The sequence below is a fragment of the Aythya fuligula genome, chromosome 5 (assembly GCF_009819795.1).
Source record: "Aythya fuligula isolate bAytFul2 chromosome 5, bAytFul2.pri, whole genome shotgun sequence".
NCBI lineage: Eukaryota > Metazoa > Chordata > Aves > Anseriformes > Anatidae > Aythya > Aythya fuligula.
The window spans coordinates 39,130,312-39,144,761 of NC_045563.1; the positions used below are offsets into that span (position 1 = coordinate 39,130,312).

General features: G+C 33.9%; 1 protein-coding gene across 8 annotated transcripts in view; it reads right to left on the reverse strand.

The window, feature by feature from the left end:
• The window catches only part of RYR3 (ryanodine receptor 3), a 218,861-nt gene that overhangs the window by 8,702 nt on the left and 195,709 nt on the right, over positions 1 to 14,450 (reverse strand). For all 8 annotated transcript variants that reach the window (XM_032189404.1, XM_032189403.1, XM_032189400.1 and 5 more), the window contains 9 exons: positions 12,944 to 14,268; positions 10,063 to 10,121; positions 9,090 to 9,258; positions 8,303 to 8,389; positions 6,057 to 6,254; positions 4,547 to 4,677; positions 2,214 to 2,256; positions 1,496 to 1,623; positions 981 to 1,041 (listed from right to left, as the gene is read on the reverse strand). In XM_032189404.1, the coding sequence (XP_032045295.1) occupies positions 981 to 1,041; positions 1,496 to 1,623; positions 2,214 to 2,256; positions 4,547 to 4,677; positions 6,057 to 6,254; positions 8,303 to 8,389; positions 9,090 to 9,258; positions 10,063 to 10,121; positions 12,944 to 14,268 (2,201 nt within the window). The remainder of the gene's footprint in view (positions 1 to 980; positions 1,042 to 1,495; positions 1,624 to 2,213; positions 2,257 to 4,546; positions 4,678 to 6,056; positions 6,255 to 8,302; positions 8,390 to 9,089; positions 9,259 to 10,062; positions 10,122 to 12,943; positions 14,269 to 14,450) is intronic.

Below are 14,450 nucleotides of genomic sequence, written 5' to 3' on the forward strand. Positions count from 1 at the left end.
TTCTTTGTCACTTAAGTTATGAAATAAAGTAATACTATATCATGATCTGATTTGAATCAATCTGAATGTAATACCTCTAGTATACATGTTCAAAAAGACTCTATTATCAACTCATCTATTCATACAAAGTTTGTTTATTGCTTGGTTATGCTAATGAGACCTCTATTTTTACATAGTTAAATGCAGTCTTCAGCACATATGTTAATAGCAGCAAAATCCCCTACCTTAAAATTGTTTTGGTTAGGGACCTTGTTACACGGTACTATAAACCTTAATACTGATTCTGGAGCAGACAAAACACATTACATTACTCTTTAGGCACTTTGCTAGTTTTAAATCTCAGGACACCCAGGAAACCTAAGGCAGATAATACAGCTTATTCTTTTAATGAGCAGTGAATCTGAGGCCACTGTGACATGAAAAGATCTTATTAACAAACAATGATTTAGTGCGCTCTTTTAATGCACAATTAGTTTATTAAACTTCACTTTATTCACCTTGGCATTGTATTTGTTTGGGAAAGATCAAAAGGATGCAAAAACAGATTAAAAAAAAAAAGGTATTTTAACATAAGTTTGGGCTTTTCAAAGAAGACATAAGAGAAGTAACCAACCATGTCAAACAGATTAAAGAATAGAAAAAGGTAAGTTTCTGTATACTGTGTTTGATCTGAGGAAAAAACACAGTTGGTTCCTAATTTGATTTCTAGAAAATTGAATGAATGTACCATTAACTTCCAAAATGCTGGCATTGTGTTAATGGGGAGGAGGTACTTATTTCCCCATGGAATCAAAAAGAAAATTCTAACACATATGAAAGCAGTTTTGCTACAAGGCAAGACAGAAAAAAAAAAAACTATTTTAAAATAGCTTTGTAATTCAATACTATTTGTTTATGTTTAATATAAAAGCAGATGGCAGAAAATATATATTCATATTTAGAGTAAATCGAAGAATATTCTTTTAGGTTAACACACTTACATTATCAGTGAAAACAACACCGAGCTTCCAAATGTGGTACTTTGTATCAATGGAGCTTAACCTACAAAAAAAAAACAGATTTTTGAAATGCATGTACCAAATTCTGCAAGTATGAATAACAAACTGTGCTTGGCACTATATATGTGTTTGCTGAAGGTGGTGATATACTTTAGCTATTTATTATCTGAGTGATGTAGGTGCTTCATTCTTCAGAGATAATTCATTAACTCTCAGCACCTGTACAGAGTTTCTAAATGCTGATCTACCCAACTCTGACCTTCCCAGTATACCCAACTATGTCAGTCTGCATCAACATTGCATTCTTTTCTTATTTTTACAATAATAAACAACAGGCATCTTTGTTTTAAATCGTACTTTTTAGAAGACAGACTTATCCATTTGAATTTTCCATGCAGAGGAAAACATCACTATAGTTTCAATATAAAATCAATTTATATCTTTGATGGTGAAGATACAACAATGTATAATTTGTCTTTGAAGTTCTGAGGTCATACCATGATAGAAGAGACGCCTCTTCTGGTTCACTCTCTTCCACTGGACTAAAATCAAGGGCATTTTTGTCCAAACCCAAAAGTTCTGCTATGCGCTCTGCTCCATATAAGTCTCCATACTTGTTAATAACCTAAAAATGGAAGAAGATAAGCTTTTGCTCAGAGAAAGACCTTGGTCACAGTTACCTTAAGCCAGTAGTTGTTAGAAATTAAAAAACAAAACAAACGAACAAACAACAGAAAGAACAGTTTTTTCACAATTAGCATTATGGGAACAGTGAGAACTCCCAGGAAGCTGGGGGTGGATAAGTTGCTCAAGAAAGAAAAATAGAAGCATTAAAGGCTATTATCTGAAAGCTTCTGTATAATTTGCCATCATTTAAGCTGACATGTTTTTCCTTTTTTAGGGGGATGAGGGGGCTTTGTATCCTAAAGATGACAATGTCTGTAAATTAGGCATGTATGGCTGATTGACAGTACAAGGTTATTTAGTGTGTGAGTCTAGGAACTAAACCAAAGCATTCTTTCTTCCTCCCTCCTCTTACATACTCTCTACCTGACTGTTCACAGAGAAATTTACCACAACAGTGACTTCCATAAAACAAATTCCAGGTCTCAATTACTTGTATATCTCTGTGTACAGAAATATATTACACATAGATATCCCAATTAACTGAATAGTGTATTACTGCTATGAATAATAGAAATTTAAGAAGTTTACCTTCCGTTTTACAAATTTGTCCCAGTAATTGTTAGGAAAGGACCTGCAAAGATAAGGAAAAGATACTTCAATTTATTCAAGTTTGTTAGGGGAAAGAAAAGAACAACACAATGCCATGTTCATGATCACTGCAGGTTCTGGTACTCATTCAATCACACACAGCACTTTGAGTTGTGAGAACATTTTCTTTTGACATGGACAACAGCTGTCAGGACAGCCTGTTTCAACTACGCATCACTGCAATATCATCCCCTCCCTCCCCCCCTTTTCTTTTTCTCAGCCACAAATATGATTGGCTACAAAAGGACAGCACAGAAGATACCATCACCTTATGAGCCTAACAACTTTATTGCTCCTAGCCATGAAATCAATGTACACAATCATTTTGAGAGGAAAATAAAGAGTTTTGTAGACTAATTAATTCTTCAGTTCACTGCATTCCTTATATTTCAAATATAGGCTGAACACTTGGGAACCAATGGACAGTTTGCCAACATCAAATTCAAATTAAAAAAAAAAAAGAACAAACAAACAAACAACAACAATAACAAAAAATGCAATGGTAAATTGGAAAAAACAGGAGTTAATGGTGATCTTTTGTTCTCAGGTGTACAATATTTTTGACATTGAATCTAAAATCCCAGAACAAAACTATTAAAAACCATTTATAATTCTAAAGCACCAAGATAGTTCAGCTACAGAACATGCAAGAAGGTAAAGAAAAAAAAAAAAAGCAACTAAACAACAGAACTAGTAAAAATTAAAGATAGCTTTAACATTGGAAGAGTAAGATTCCATAATACTCTTCTACTGCCAGGAGTTGTGGAAAACTTCCCAGCTACTTTTTCCAAATAGAATTTCTGAATGAAATTCCAGACCACCCTTTCAGATAGCCAAATTGTTTCAGTGACTCATATGTTTAATTTAACTTAACTGATAGAGCAGCCATGCTACTGCCAAGGCCATATACACCATGAGTAGGAGAAAGTATCGAGAAAGGGAAGATAAGGAATTTATGGAAACTACTTTTACGCAAACAAGACAAACTCGCTATTATCAAAGAAAATAAAGTTAGCTAAATAACAAATAAATAACAAATAAATGCAAGTTTGCATACTGAATTCAGCTGTGCCTGATAATATGTTTTTTCTTAGAATCCTGTATGAAATACAATTGCTTCCCAGTTTATCACTGTTTATTCTTATACATTCTAGCATTCAGCCTTCTACACAGCAAATGAAAGACCATTCTAGATTTAAAAATATTTTGGCAATATTACCAAAAAAAAAACAACACCAGAAACAACTAACCTATTGTAGTATACATTTCAACTTAAATGAAAAATCTTAAAAATCCAGTGCAGGAAAATAAGGCATTCAAGAAATTTCTAATAATGTGGATGCTATAATTTTAATGAAAGAAATAAGGGCGCTATTTATAACAGAAAAATGTAGTATGTCTGATAAAATAGCTATTTTGGCTATTTGGCAGCATATTGTCACTCTGATGCATTGAGTTGGTCTTTGCTGGCTTGTTTTTATCAAATAGCTATTTATGCCTGCATGTTTTTTAGCCAAAACTGCTTTGTGACTTGTATTTAATTTGTGCTTGTTACAATGAGAAATAATCTGTTTGGCTGTATGTCTTAATGGCAATTTAGACTGACTCATGTATCCAGCTATTCTGGTAAAACAACATGGAGAGGGAGAAAAGAAATTCAGGGTGACCTCTTGAACAAACTGCTAAAGCAGCCGGAAGAGCCTACTGATACTTTTCCTCCTCTTGCCTACACTTTTATCATTCACAGCCAGAACAGCAGGCGAGTCTCCTAGAATCAGTGTATGACTACTACAGCATCTGCTAACGCATACAACCTGACTAATAACTATCAGACTACTCAAATTCTGGGATTGCTATTTTACATTGCATTTACTTCTCCTGTCATATACAAATTTTGTTAACAAGAAATGGGGGTAAAGGGCAGGAGGGAATACAGCTATACAATATGAACATGAAATTGAGCCAAAGAAAATTCTACATAGTGACTAACGTGAAATGTCTTTGAGAGAGCTTGTGGGGCAAGACGCAGAATTCTTGCAAACCTTAGAACAATGAAAAGGAGGGGGAAATACATGTTAATATAGTATTTATGAGATAAACTAATAATACAGGATTTCACATTAGAATCTATTACTGTGGCATCTAATGTAAGTGAAAAATGCCGTCCTTTGAGATGTACTAGGTGCATGTGGACAGTTTAGGTTCTAGATCAGTGGCTTAATGAAATAGAATCTTTATAAAGAATTTATATATAAACATTTAATTTTACATACGGTGTGTTTATAACCAGGCGATCCCATTGTCCTTTAATATCATCTTCAGATGGCTGTTCAGTTATGTATAATCCATCAAATTCCAGCTTCCTAGCTACTTCCTTTTCTCTTTTGAATACAACCAGAGGGACCTATAAAAATGACAGTGGACACCTTGGTCATGGTTTATATATTTTTAGAACCTGTGATATCTATCTACAGTATTAAGTACTCTTTATATCACTATATAAAACCAAACATCATACTAGTATCCTGACGACTAGAAACAGTGATCAGAGATATGACTAAGGTATTCTCATCTCAGCAATAATGTTGATTCCTGTTACTGACCAAGAAGTTCTCCTAGCAGCAATTAGAATAAGATCATGAGTAATATATATATATATTCATACTAAATGATGAAATTCATCATAGAGCATAAAACAAGATTCCAGAGACTGTTGCATTCACTGCCCCAATTTTGTAATCTTATTGGACAGCTGAGAGTCCTGCTGTTCAGCAGCAGTAATATAGGATGACTTTGAACTCCAAAATGAGGAAGTCAACAATAAAACGAAGAACAAGGAATTGAGAAAGATGGACTGCCCTGGTGAGCCAGAATGGTTTGTTTCAATTTCTTTCTTTCATAATTTCACATAAAGCAAGCTTGCCATTACTCCCAAAGAATTCAAATTAGAGGTTGCTGGAAGCATTACTGCTTTCTTTTTTTTTTTTTTTTTTTTTTTTTTTTCCTCTCATGGTAATTCATTGTAAAACAGAGCATTCCATTAGTGCAGACAAAAATTTGGCTACCACTTAAACATAAAACCACGTGCTGTCTGAATGGTTTAAATGACAGTGTAGTATGCTGTGGTGTTGCATCATAGCACTACAGGTACTGTAGGTACAGGATGTGAGGAGCTGCAGCCAGCAACTAAGCATCCATGCAGCTGCTTTCTTACTGCACCCCACCCCTATTAGAACAGGGGAGAGAGCCCGAAGAGCAAAACAAGAAAACTGGGTTGAGCCACAAACAGTTCAATAAGTAAAGAAAGAAAAACAACTCACTACATCCCACAAACAGACCAATGCTGACCAACAGCCACCTAGAAAATAAATCCCCCTAACCCCCAATCCAGTTTTTCTTTTTGAGCATGAAATATCCCTTTGTTCAGTTTGGGTAAGCTGTCTCAGCTGTGCACGCTCTCAACTTCTTGCCAGCATGCTCACTGCATGGCACACAGAATGGGTAAAGAGGAGGAAACTTCCACACCATGCAAGCACTGCTCAGCAGTAACCAAGATGTGGGTGTTACCAAGAGTTTTAACCTAAATCCAAACACATGCACTGCTATGAAAAAAGTTAACTCTATCCCTGCCAGACCTAGTATGTGAGGAAAACATCTACATGTGAAAGAGTGAGAATTTGTAAACAACTGAATAGAAATATATATTCTTATCTCAGCTCCAAAAACTACTTTGGGATGATGTCCTTTAACAAATACAGAGTAGTAATAAAATTAAGAACTTGCCTTTAAGCAATAGTATCCAATCACACAGACAAAGGAGATGATGGTATGAATAACTGCCAATGCTCTGAGAGCAGGTGCCATGTAACCCGTACTTTCTTCTAAAACAAAAAACACCATGCCTTCCTCCTCTTCCTCTTCATCGAAAGTGTTCCAGAGATTAGAGTCTTCCTCTACCTCATCAAGTGGCTCTTCTGTCACCTGAGAGAAATTCAAGCAAAGAGCACACACAAAGTTAAAAGTTTTTCCTTTATTATAAATGACAAATCCCTTAGTTTTCTACAATAAATTATATTTATAAAGCCTGCTCTTCTGAAGATGACAGAGAGCATTAGCTTTGAACAGTAACATCCTTCATTTTTACAGCAGAAGTCTCCACATCATCATCTCATTTCACTGAAAAGAGAAGTGAAGAAAAGCAAGTACAGGCATTTGACAGTTTACAAATCTTCCCTTTAACAGTGTCAAAGCAAAAAGGAAACAAATGAAAATGTTATGCACAAATGTTTTATTGGAAGAACTTAGCGATGATTGGATTATCCAGTATGACCAATTTCAAGGATTGTTCTGTAATCTACATTGTTCCTGATTACTAGAGTCTAGAAAGAAACAGTTACTGTGTTATCAACTTATACATTGCCCATAAGCTTTTATTTCATGACACAGTTTAGAGTTTAAATACTTAATCACTATTTTGTACATATTCTGACCAATAAAGTTGACACATTGCCCTAAATTATGCCAGTGATTTAAAAAACTTGGCCTTTAAACCTGAGGTCCCTTCTTTCCCGTTTGGCTCCCACTGACCCTTTCCTATCTATGACATATGGACTTGCTGTAATAAATATGAATTTTTGTCCTCCCTCTGCAACAGAATGGGGTTTTGGTTGACCTCTAAGACCCAATGTAAAGCAGAAGTGAGTGGGGAGAAAAGGACTGTCAAAAAGAGAAACAGATTTCTCTATATTCTTTTGAAGTTCATCTTCACAAACTGTATAAAACAGAAAAAGAGACGCATGGAGGGAGACTCAATAGCCCTGTCAGTCTTTCTCCTGAAATGGCGCACACAAATTCTATCCAGTTTTTGAGCCTTTTGCATGTTTATCTGCCCTGTCTCTGAGACAGTAATTGTATCATAGCAGATGCTTTTCAAGACACTTGAGATCAGGATTCAGTTCCTTGAAGACTGAATGTTCAGCCAACTTCTTTTGTGAACTTTTTGGTTGCGAACAACAGAATTAGAAAAATGTAATATTGGAAAAGATCAGCTCATTGCAACTTGCACAATATACATAGATATATCTATCTCACACAATATATATAAAAAGAAAGTAGCCTACTATGAAGAGGCATCTTCTGCTTTATATATATATATATTTTTGCCTATTTATACCAATCAAAGCCCCAATCCCAGTACAGAAATATCTTAATCACAATAGTCAATAACAATCATCTTGGCAATGAAAACACGGGAAATGGAGTAAGTAAGAATGAAAATTGAATTATACTCTCACATGGAAACACCAAATAAGAAAAAACATACATATATTAGATGTAATTCACTTCACAAAAAATATGGAAAAAATAAAAAATAAAAACAGCACTCCCTCTCAAATGTGAAACCCCATGCCTGAAAGGCATGAAAAAATGTCAACAAATTAAATGTAACTTATGAGCTCATCTAGATAACTTGAGACAATAACTTTATTCTAGAATTATATATGAAGTAGTTCCCAGTCAAAACTTAATGTAGTCAGTAGGGCTTTTTAAAAAAAGTAGAAAAAGTAGAAAATATACTGAGAAATTATATCATTAAAACATAAATATATAATTGAGAATAATTAAGTGAAGTGTCTCAATATCTTTAAAACAAAGGAGATTTAAAAATGCAGATGTTTTGACATTCAAGTTATTTTAATTGGTTTTCAAATTTCCCATGACAAAAATAACAATCCAAACACTAACAGATTTATACGAGTAAATGGAAAAATTATAAACACAAGTTAAACTACAACAGATGAATGAAATGTCTGTTTTCACTCATCCCAAGTCAAGTAAAAACAGAACAGGTTTAGCGTCACAACTTTGAGTAATAAAGCTTAAAATATTATTTTAACTATTTCATCTCTAAATGTGTTTAGTGTTTGAAGGGACTGTAATACTTGCTTTATTAAATAAGCCTTAAAACCAACATTAAATATTCCTCTAGAAATAATCAAAGGCATTTAATGAATAATGCCAAATCTTACCTTGTAAAATAGTAGAATGAAGTTGATAGCAAATGCAACAAATAGAGCAAGAAACCGTAAGTTATAAAAATTTCTTGCTAGGTAGTGCTGAAAATAAAATGAAAAAAAAATAAATTAGTGATGGCCTGTAGCTAATATCAAGATAAAGAAAGTAAGCTGCAAGCTTTCTAAGAATGTAAATACGTAATTGTGCTGTCCTCATATACCAGTTAAAATAAGCAGGACGTTTCTTGGCGGTCTGTTTTTCAATTTAATGGTAAACAGAAGAATGAACAGGATTAAAAATAATGGACATAAAATTGCAACAGGGAGGACTGACATAGAATATTAGGGAAAACTTTCTAGAAGGAAATCTGCAAGACAAGTGCTGGAATACTGGAATAAACTACATGAGAAGGCTTCAAGAGAGTTGTTAATTTGATTTCTTAAAGAACAAAGAAAGATGTTAATAGAACTACAGGAGCTCCCTATTAAAGAAAGTAAAGTAATAGATTCTAGACATTAGATCATAGAAAACAAGGAGCTCCTAATAAGGAGCTCAAGAGATTACCTAATCTATGCTGCTGTAAGGGGAATCACACACACACACACATATATATAGATTTTACTCATATTATTCTATGACGTGTTACAAAAAACACGAAAGAATCAATACATCCACTCTTTTGAAAAGTCCTGCTAATGTTCCTTTTATAATGAAATTTCTCCCTTCAATATCAAGCAAATATTCTATCTATTATTACGTGAATAAAAGTTAAATGACTAACAGAATTTAAGAAAATCTTACCAGCATTTTTGTTTGATAAATTTCCAAAGCTTTGAAGAAGTTAGCCATAACAGCCTCAGGTTTCTCAATTTTTTGTCCATGCCTTCTCTTCTTTTTCTTCACCTTACCCTCTTCCAGCTGCTCAGGCTGTACTTCCTTTGCTTTATCTTCTTTCTCACCATCTTCCATGCTAGAAGAAAGATTAACTAAGCAAATATGCATAGACAAACTTCTGCATTGTAAATATGCATTAATTCAGAAAGAATCTAATTCAGAAAGTTTGGCTTTGATTCAAACCAGTTTTAACACTGTAAGTGTTGATAGTGATGACTGTGAGTAAAAGAGGAGGTAGACAAAAAATACAAAGTTTAAAAAAATAGTAATAAAAAATGTTAGTCTTCAATTATATGCAAAAATAGAGTTGCTGAGGAGAGATCAAAAGGATAAAAAGCCAAAAAAAATCAGTGTTGTGTATATATACTCAATGCAAACAACATAAAAATTTCAAGAGTTCATGTGTAGTTTCTTGAGCCTTAAGTTTGAAGGAAGATTTTAGGATTTCATACACAGTATCATAATTGATCTTAGTATCATACTGTGAATTCATTTCAGTCAAGGCAATCACTATTGTTACATGGAAGAATGGTAGTAAAGAGGAAGTTTGCTTCACAGGGTCCAACTTTATAACATATAGAAGATGACAATCATTCCTCCTCTACAAAAATTAAGTACCAGGACTGTATGCATTAATAAGGGAATTTAGTTACTAAAACAAACAAGCTGTATCTGCATATATTTAAAAAAAAAAAAAAGTATCAGATTTTGTTGTCCACTGGGATGGACTGCCACTCTTATGGACTGTACTACTTTTTGAAATCGTGAAGAGATAAAGTGTTTATAAAGTGCTTTGAATACTGAGCATTGTTGATTCTTTCAGTCCAAGTTATCTACCATTAGGATGTAGCAAGGTAGCAACAGAGGAAAATTAACTTACTCAGCCTTCTCAGCTTCCACTTTTCTTTCTGCTTCAGCTTCTTTTGCAATTTCAGATAGCTGCAAAAAATATTTAACTGTCAAAACAGATCCTTTCAAATGAAATTTTGGTAACTTTCATTACTGTTTTCTAAGAAACAAATTGATTACCAAACTGTATCTTTTATACCACTTTGCAGTTTTAAAGAGTTAGATTTTATTTAAATAGACAGCTCAGACTAGATTTTAACAGTGAACGCTGCAGCCATTCTTCTGATAGCTTTTTCAGTATAGTGTTATCAATACTGTAACTACTGCAGTTGACTGAATACTGTAAAGTAATTATTCACTATTATCAGACGAATTATGTGACCAGTTGAGGATGAAGTTAACTACATCCAGATCACACCCTCAAGTTCACTCACAAAGACTAACTAGTGGTTATGTAGAAAAAGAGCATCAATTTGTCTCTTTCCAAATATAAAACAAGGAATAGTGTATTATATCAGTGACAGCATCAAAAATGTGAAAATGGTCAGTGTAATTATTAGGCATTACAAAACCCAATTACTTTGTCAAAATCAACTGATGCAATTTAAATCTGATGAAGACCTAAATAACTGTTCCTTATGCAATGTTACTCCTGAAACTATTTATCGTTGTTGGATAGATGACCTATTAAACCACCTGGCACAACTGACAACTACCTAAATGTATGTTTTCAACAGTCCCTTCAGATAAGGATAAACCAATATACAATGTAACAGAAGGCTAACTGCACCAGAGAAGCTGGGGTCCTGATTTCAAATACCTTTTGGCTTCATGTTGCAAGACCAAAGTAATCTCATTTAAAATGCATTTCAGTATCTAAGCTTCACTGAAAAGCAAAGAGATGCAGGATCCCAAGATGTGGATTACAAAAGAAATCTGAAGTGCCTAACTTTGTTACCATTCACTTTTGTAAAAACCTGTGTTAGCTCTTAACCCTTTCTGTATTCTCTCAACATGCATAGACACCAGTTGTCTATTGGTGAATTCTACATTTCTGGTTCTCTTGCTAAATACACATAGTTATCTAAACATTTTCATTACTAGTCATCTGGATGCCTACCTCTTGTAGTGAAATAAATTACAAAAGAATTTACTAAATAGATCTTGCTTTACTTATTTCATCTCTCATCCAGTGAGTACCTGTAATGCAAGCATGTACAGATCTTCCACAGAGGTTCCCCAAAGTTCTCAAGCTAGTGGAGGGTAATTCAGGGATCGATCCCTTGATGACCTCTAATTCTTCTAAGGGTTAACGTGGGGGAAGAATCAAAAACATTTCTATCCATCTTCTCCATCATGTCATGTCATGTCATGTCATGTCATGTCATGTCATGTCATGTCATGTCATGTCATGTCCTCTCTCAGTTGCCTTCTTTCCAGGCTAAAGAGCCTTAGCCTATTTAATTCCACTGATAAGATTTGTTCCATATCTATAACTTTTTCACCTTCATTGAACCTTTTTGAGTTCTATCATATTCTTTCTGAAATAGGAAAACCTGGTCTGCAAGATGCAGGTATACCTTGGGTTCATGGTGCATAACAATACTTCATTTTAATTCCCTCAATTCCATCCTTAACAATTCAAAATATCTGTTTACTTTTTTGATCTGTGTTGACTGACATTTTCATTAAACTGATACTACTGCATGACACTAAGTCAAGATTTCCTAACCAAGTAGTAATGATGATCTCAAAACCCATAATGTTACATACAAAATTTTCCACCCATATGCATTACTTCACTGATATGAATCTGCTATTTTAAGGGTCTTCTATTCACTTCTTTCCTCACTTATGAACCTGCATGGTTCTCAGCACAGATGCTTATAAATACTTACAAACAAATCTGAGAGAAATGAACAAGTCAAAGAAAAGGAAAATTTGCTGAGGAAAATTTTAGAATATTTACTCAGATCTAAGGTCCTTAAGTAAATATATTTTCATTACAGACATAAAAATGAATGCATAAACAAGTAAGAAAATAAATGGAAAAGTATAGTTCAATCTGTAGGGAATAGACAAATCTTGGATGAAAACATTTGAATGAAGAGGAAATAATAAACGAAAATGTTGTACAATGGAAGCTCATCTTGGAAATTTCTGGAAAGTATATTATACAGAGGTATATTAAATCCGATGAGAAGAAAAAAGTATTTGAATACCAAGTAGAAACAGATCTGAAATACAGCTTAACCATAATGCCTTCCAAATCTGACAAAAGCATTTGGGTTTTGACGTTTAGCTCAAATATATTTTAAAACAGAATTATAAATTTTATGTATCTCAGCAGAGTGGAACACAGTAAATTGTTCACAAATGAAAGTAACGCATGTCTGTGATAAACTTTAAAGTAATAATAAATTCAAGTAAAATTATTTCAAATAAAAGGGAAAGGGATGTTTTATGGTGTGTGATTAGTGTATAATTACTAGAGCATGTAGAAGAAAAAATAACAAAGAATTATTATAGAGAAAGTAAAATAAAAGGAAATTGAAGCATACAGTGTAAAAAATGGGCATGTAGATTGAACAGGACTGTAAACCATTTAAAGGAAACACTGTGCTTAGAAATCTACTATCAATTATTGTTTGAATAAAATCCAAATAAACAGTAACAACAATTTACTGAAGTGCAATCTAAACACCTTGTGCTGCTTTTTTTCTGCAATGTAAACTCTTCCATGTTTTTTTTTTTGTTGTTTTTTTTTTTTTTTAAGTGTAGAGACTATGAAGTATGTTCTCATCCAGAACATTATTAATTTGTTAACTGGCAAATAATTCAACTACTAATAGAAAAATCAGCAATATATTTGTATTATTTTCTGCAAAGAAATGCAAAATCTTTTAACATACCTGTAATCCTTTTTTCTTACGAACTGTGTTTTCCAAAGAAGACTGGATATCAGAACCAAGCATTTCTGCAATATCCCCAAGTCCAGCATCATGACCATGTTTTGAGCCACCTTCTTTTTTGGTAGGAATGCCAAAAATATCAGAGATAATGTCAGTTTCTGCCTTTTCGCCCTTTACAAACTGGACAAGTTCAGCTCTAATGCCATGCTCAGCACCTTCAGCTTTTTCTGCTTCTGTAACATCATCATGGATTCCAAACTGTGTTGGGTCAGGCATGTCCCCTAATATTTTAGTGACTTTAATGTTTTTGGCTCCTTCGACCAGGCCACCCCCAAATACAGTGCTCCAAAGAATCTGGAAAATTCCCCACACTATAGTAAAGAACAGTTGGAACATCCCTACAAATAGGATCCAGAAAAAGGAGAAAAAAACTTTCACCATCTCTTTTACTGTCATCTTTCTAACTTTCCTGTACTGTTTTCTTAGGTTCTTCACAGTGACCATTTTAAAAAAGTTGGTAACATTCTTCTTCACTGCAGTACAGGCCATTGCAAAAGCTGAAGGAGATTCCAGGGACTTTTCTTCTTCCTCATCATCTCCAATATCTACAACATAGCAAGACTCTTCTTCTTCCTCTTCCTCAGGCCTCTCAGCTGAATCAGTTTCAGAGATCTGGGATGCTAACTGCATTTCAAAGATTGTGTCTTCACAGAAATTCACAAAGAGCTCCATCTTTTCTTGTTCTCCACCTTCATTTACAACATCAAATATGAACTGCCTTTTGGATTCCTTCACCTGTGGTTTCTCCCACTGCATTCTACTGGACTCACTAATTTCAAAGTAAACTCTTTCTATTTTCTTGGCTCCACCCATTATTTCAATACGGCCAAGGTATGGTTCAAAATAATTAAGAACACTTTCTGCAGGTTCAAGTAAGCTCTGAAGGCGTGAATCATTAGGCATGTGTTCTGAAAGGTTTGTTAGCAATACTGCTACATTAAATCCAATGTCTTTGGCTGGTTCATGGAATCTTTCCACAAAATCAAGATAGTTAAACATGTCATTTTCATCAGCTTCTGCACAGGATAGCAGGAATTCAATCTCTGACTGTATATATTGTTTTTGAGCCTCCATTGACTTCTGGAATTCCTTCTTTGAAATTATGCCTTTACCATCTGGGTCATGTTCTTTGAAAGCATCTGAGTTAGTTAGGTCTTTTAATTTGAGGAACATGTCAAAAAATTTCAAAATCAATTCTACATTGCTAGATGATTCTACAAGCGTATCGACCATTTGTTTTCCAATTGTTCCATTTACAACGTTACCTAAACAGTGTTAAAACAGTAAGTTATTTGATGCCTCTATATTGTAAATAAATAAATTTCATATTCATGCTGAGAATAGAACAAAAAGCCAAAAACTAAGAATTTCATTCTTCAACCTTTGTAATTTTTCATACAATATGCATTTCTCCAGTAGCCCTCATTTTCATACATATATATTCCAG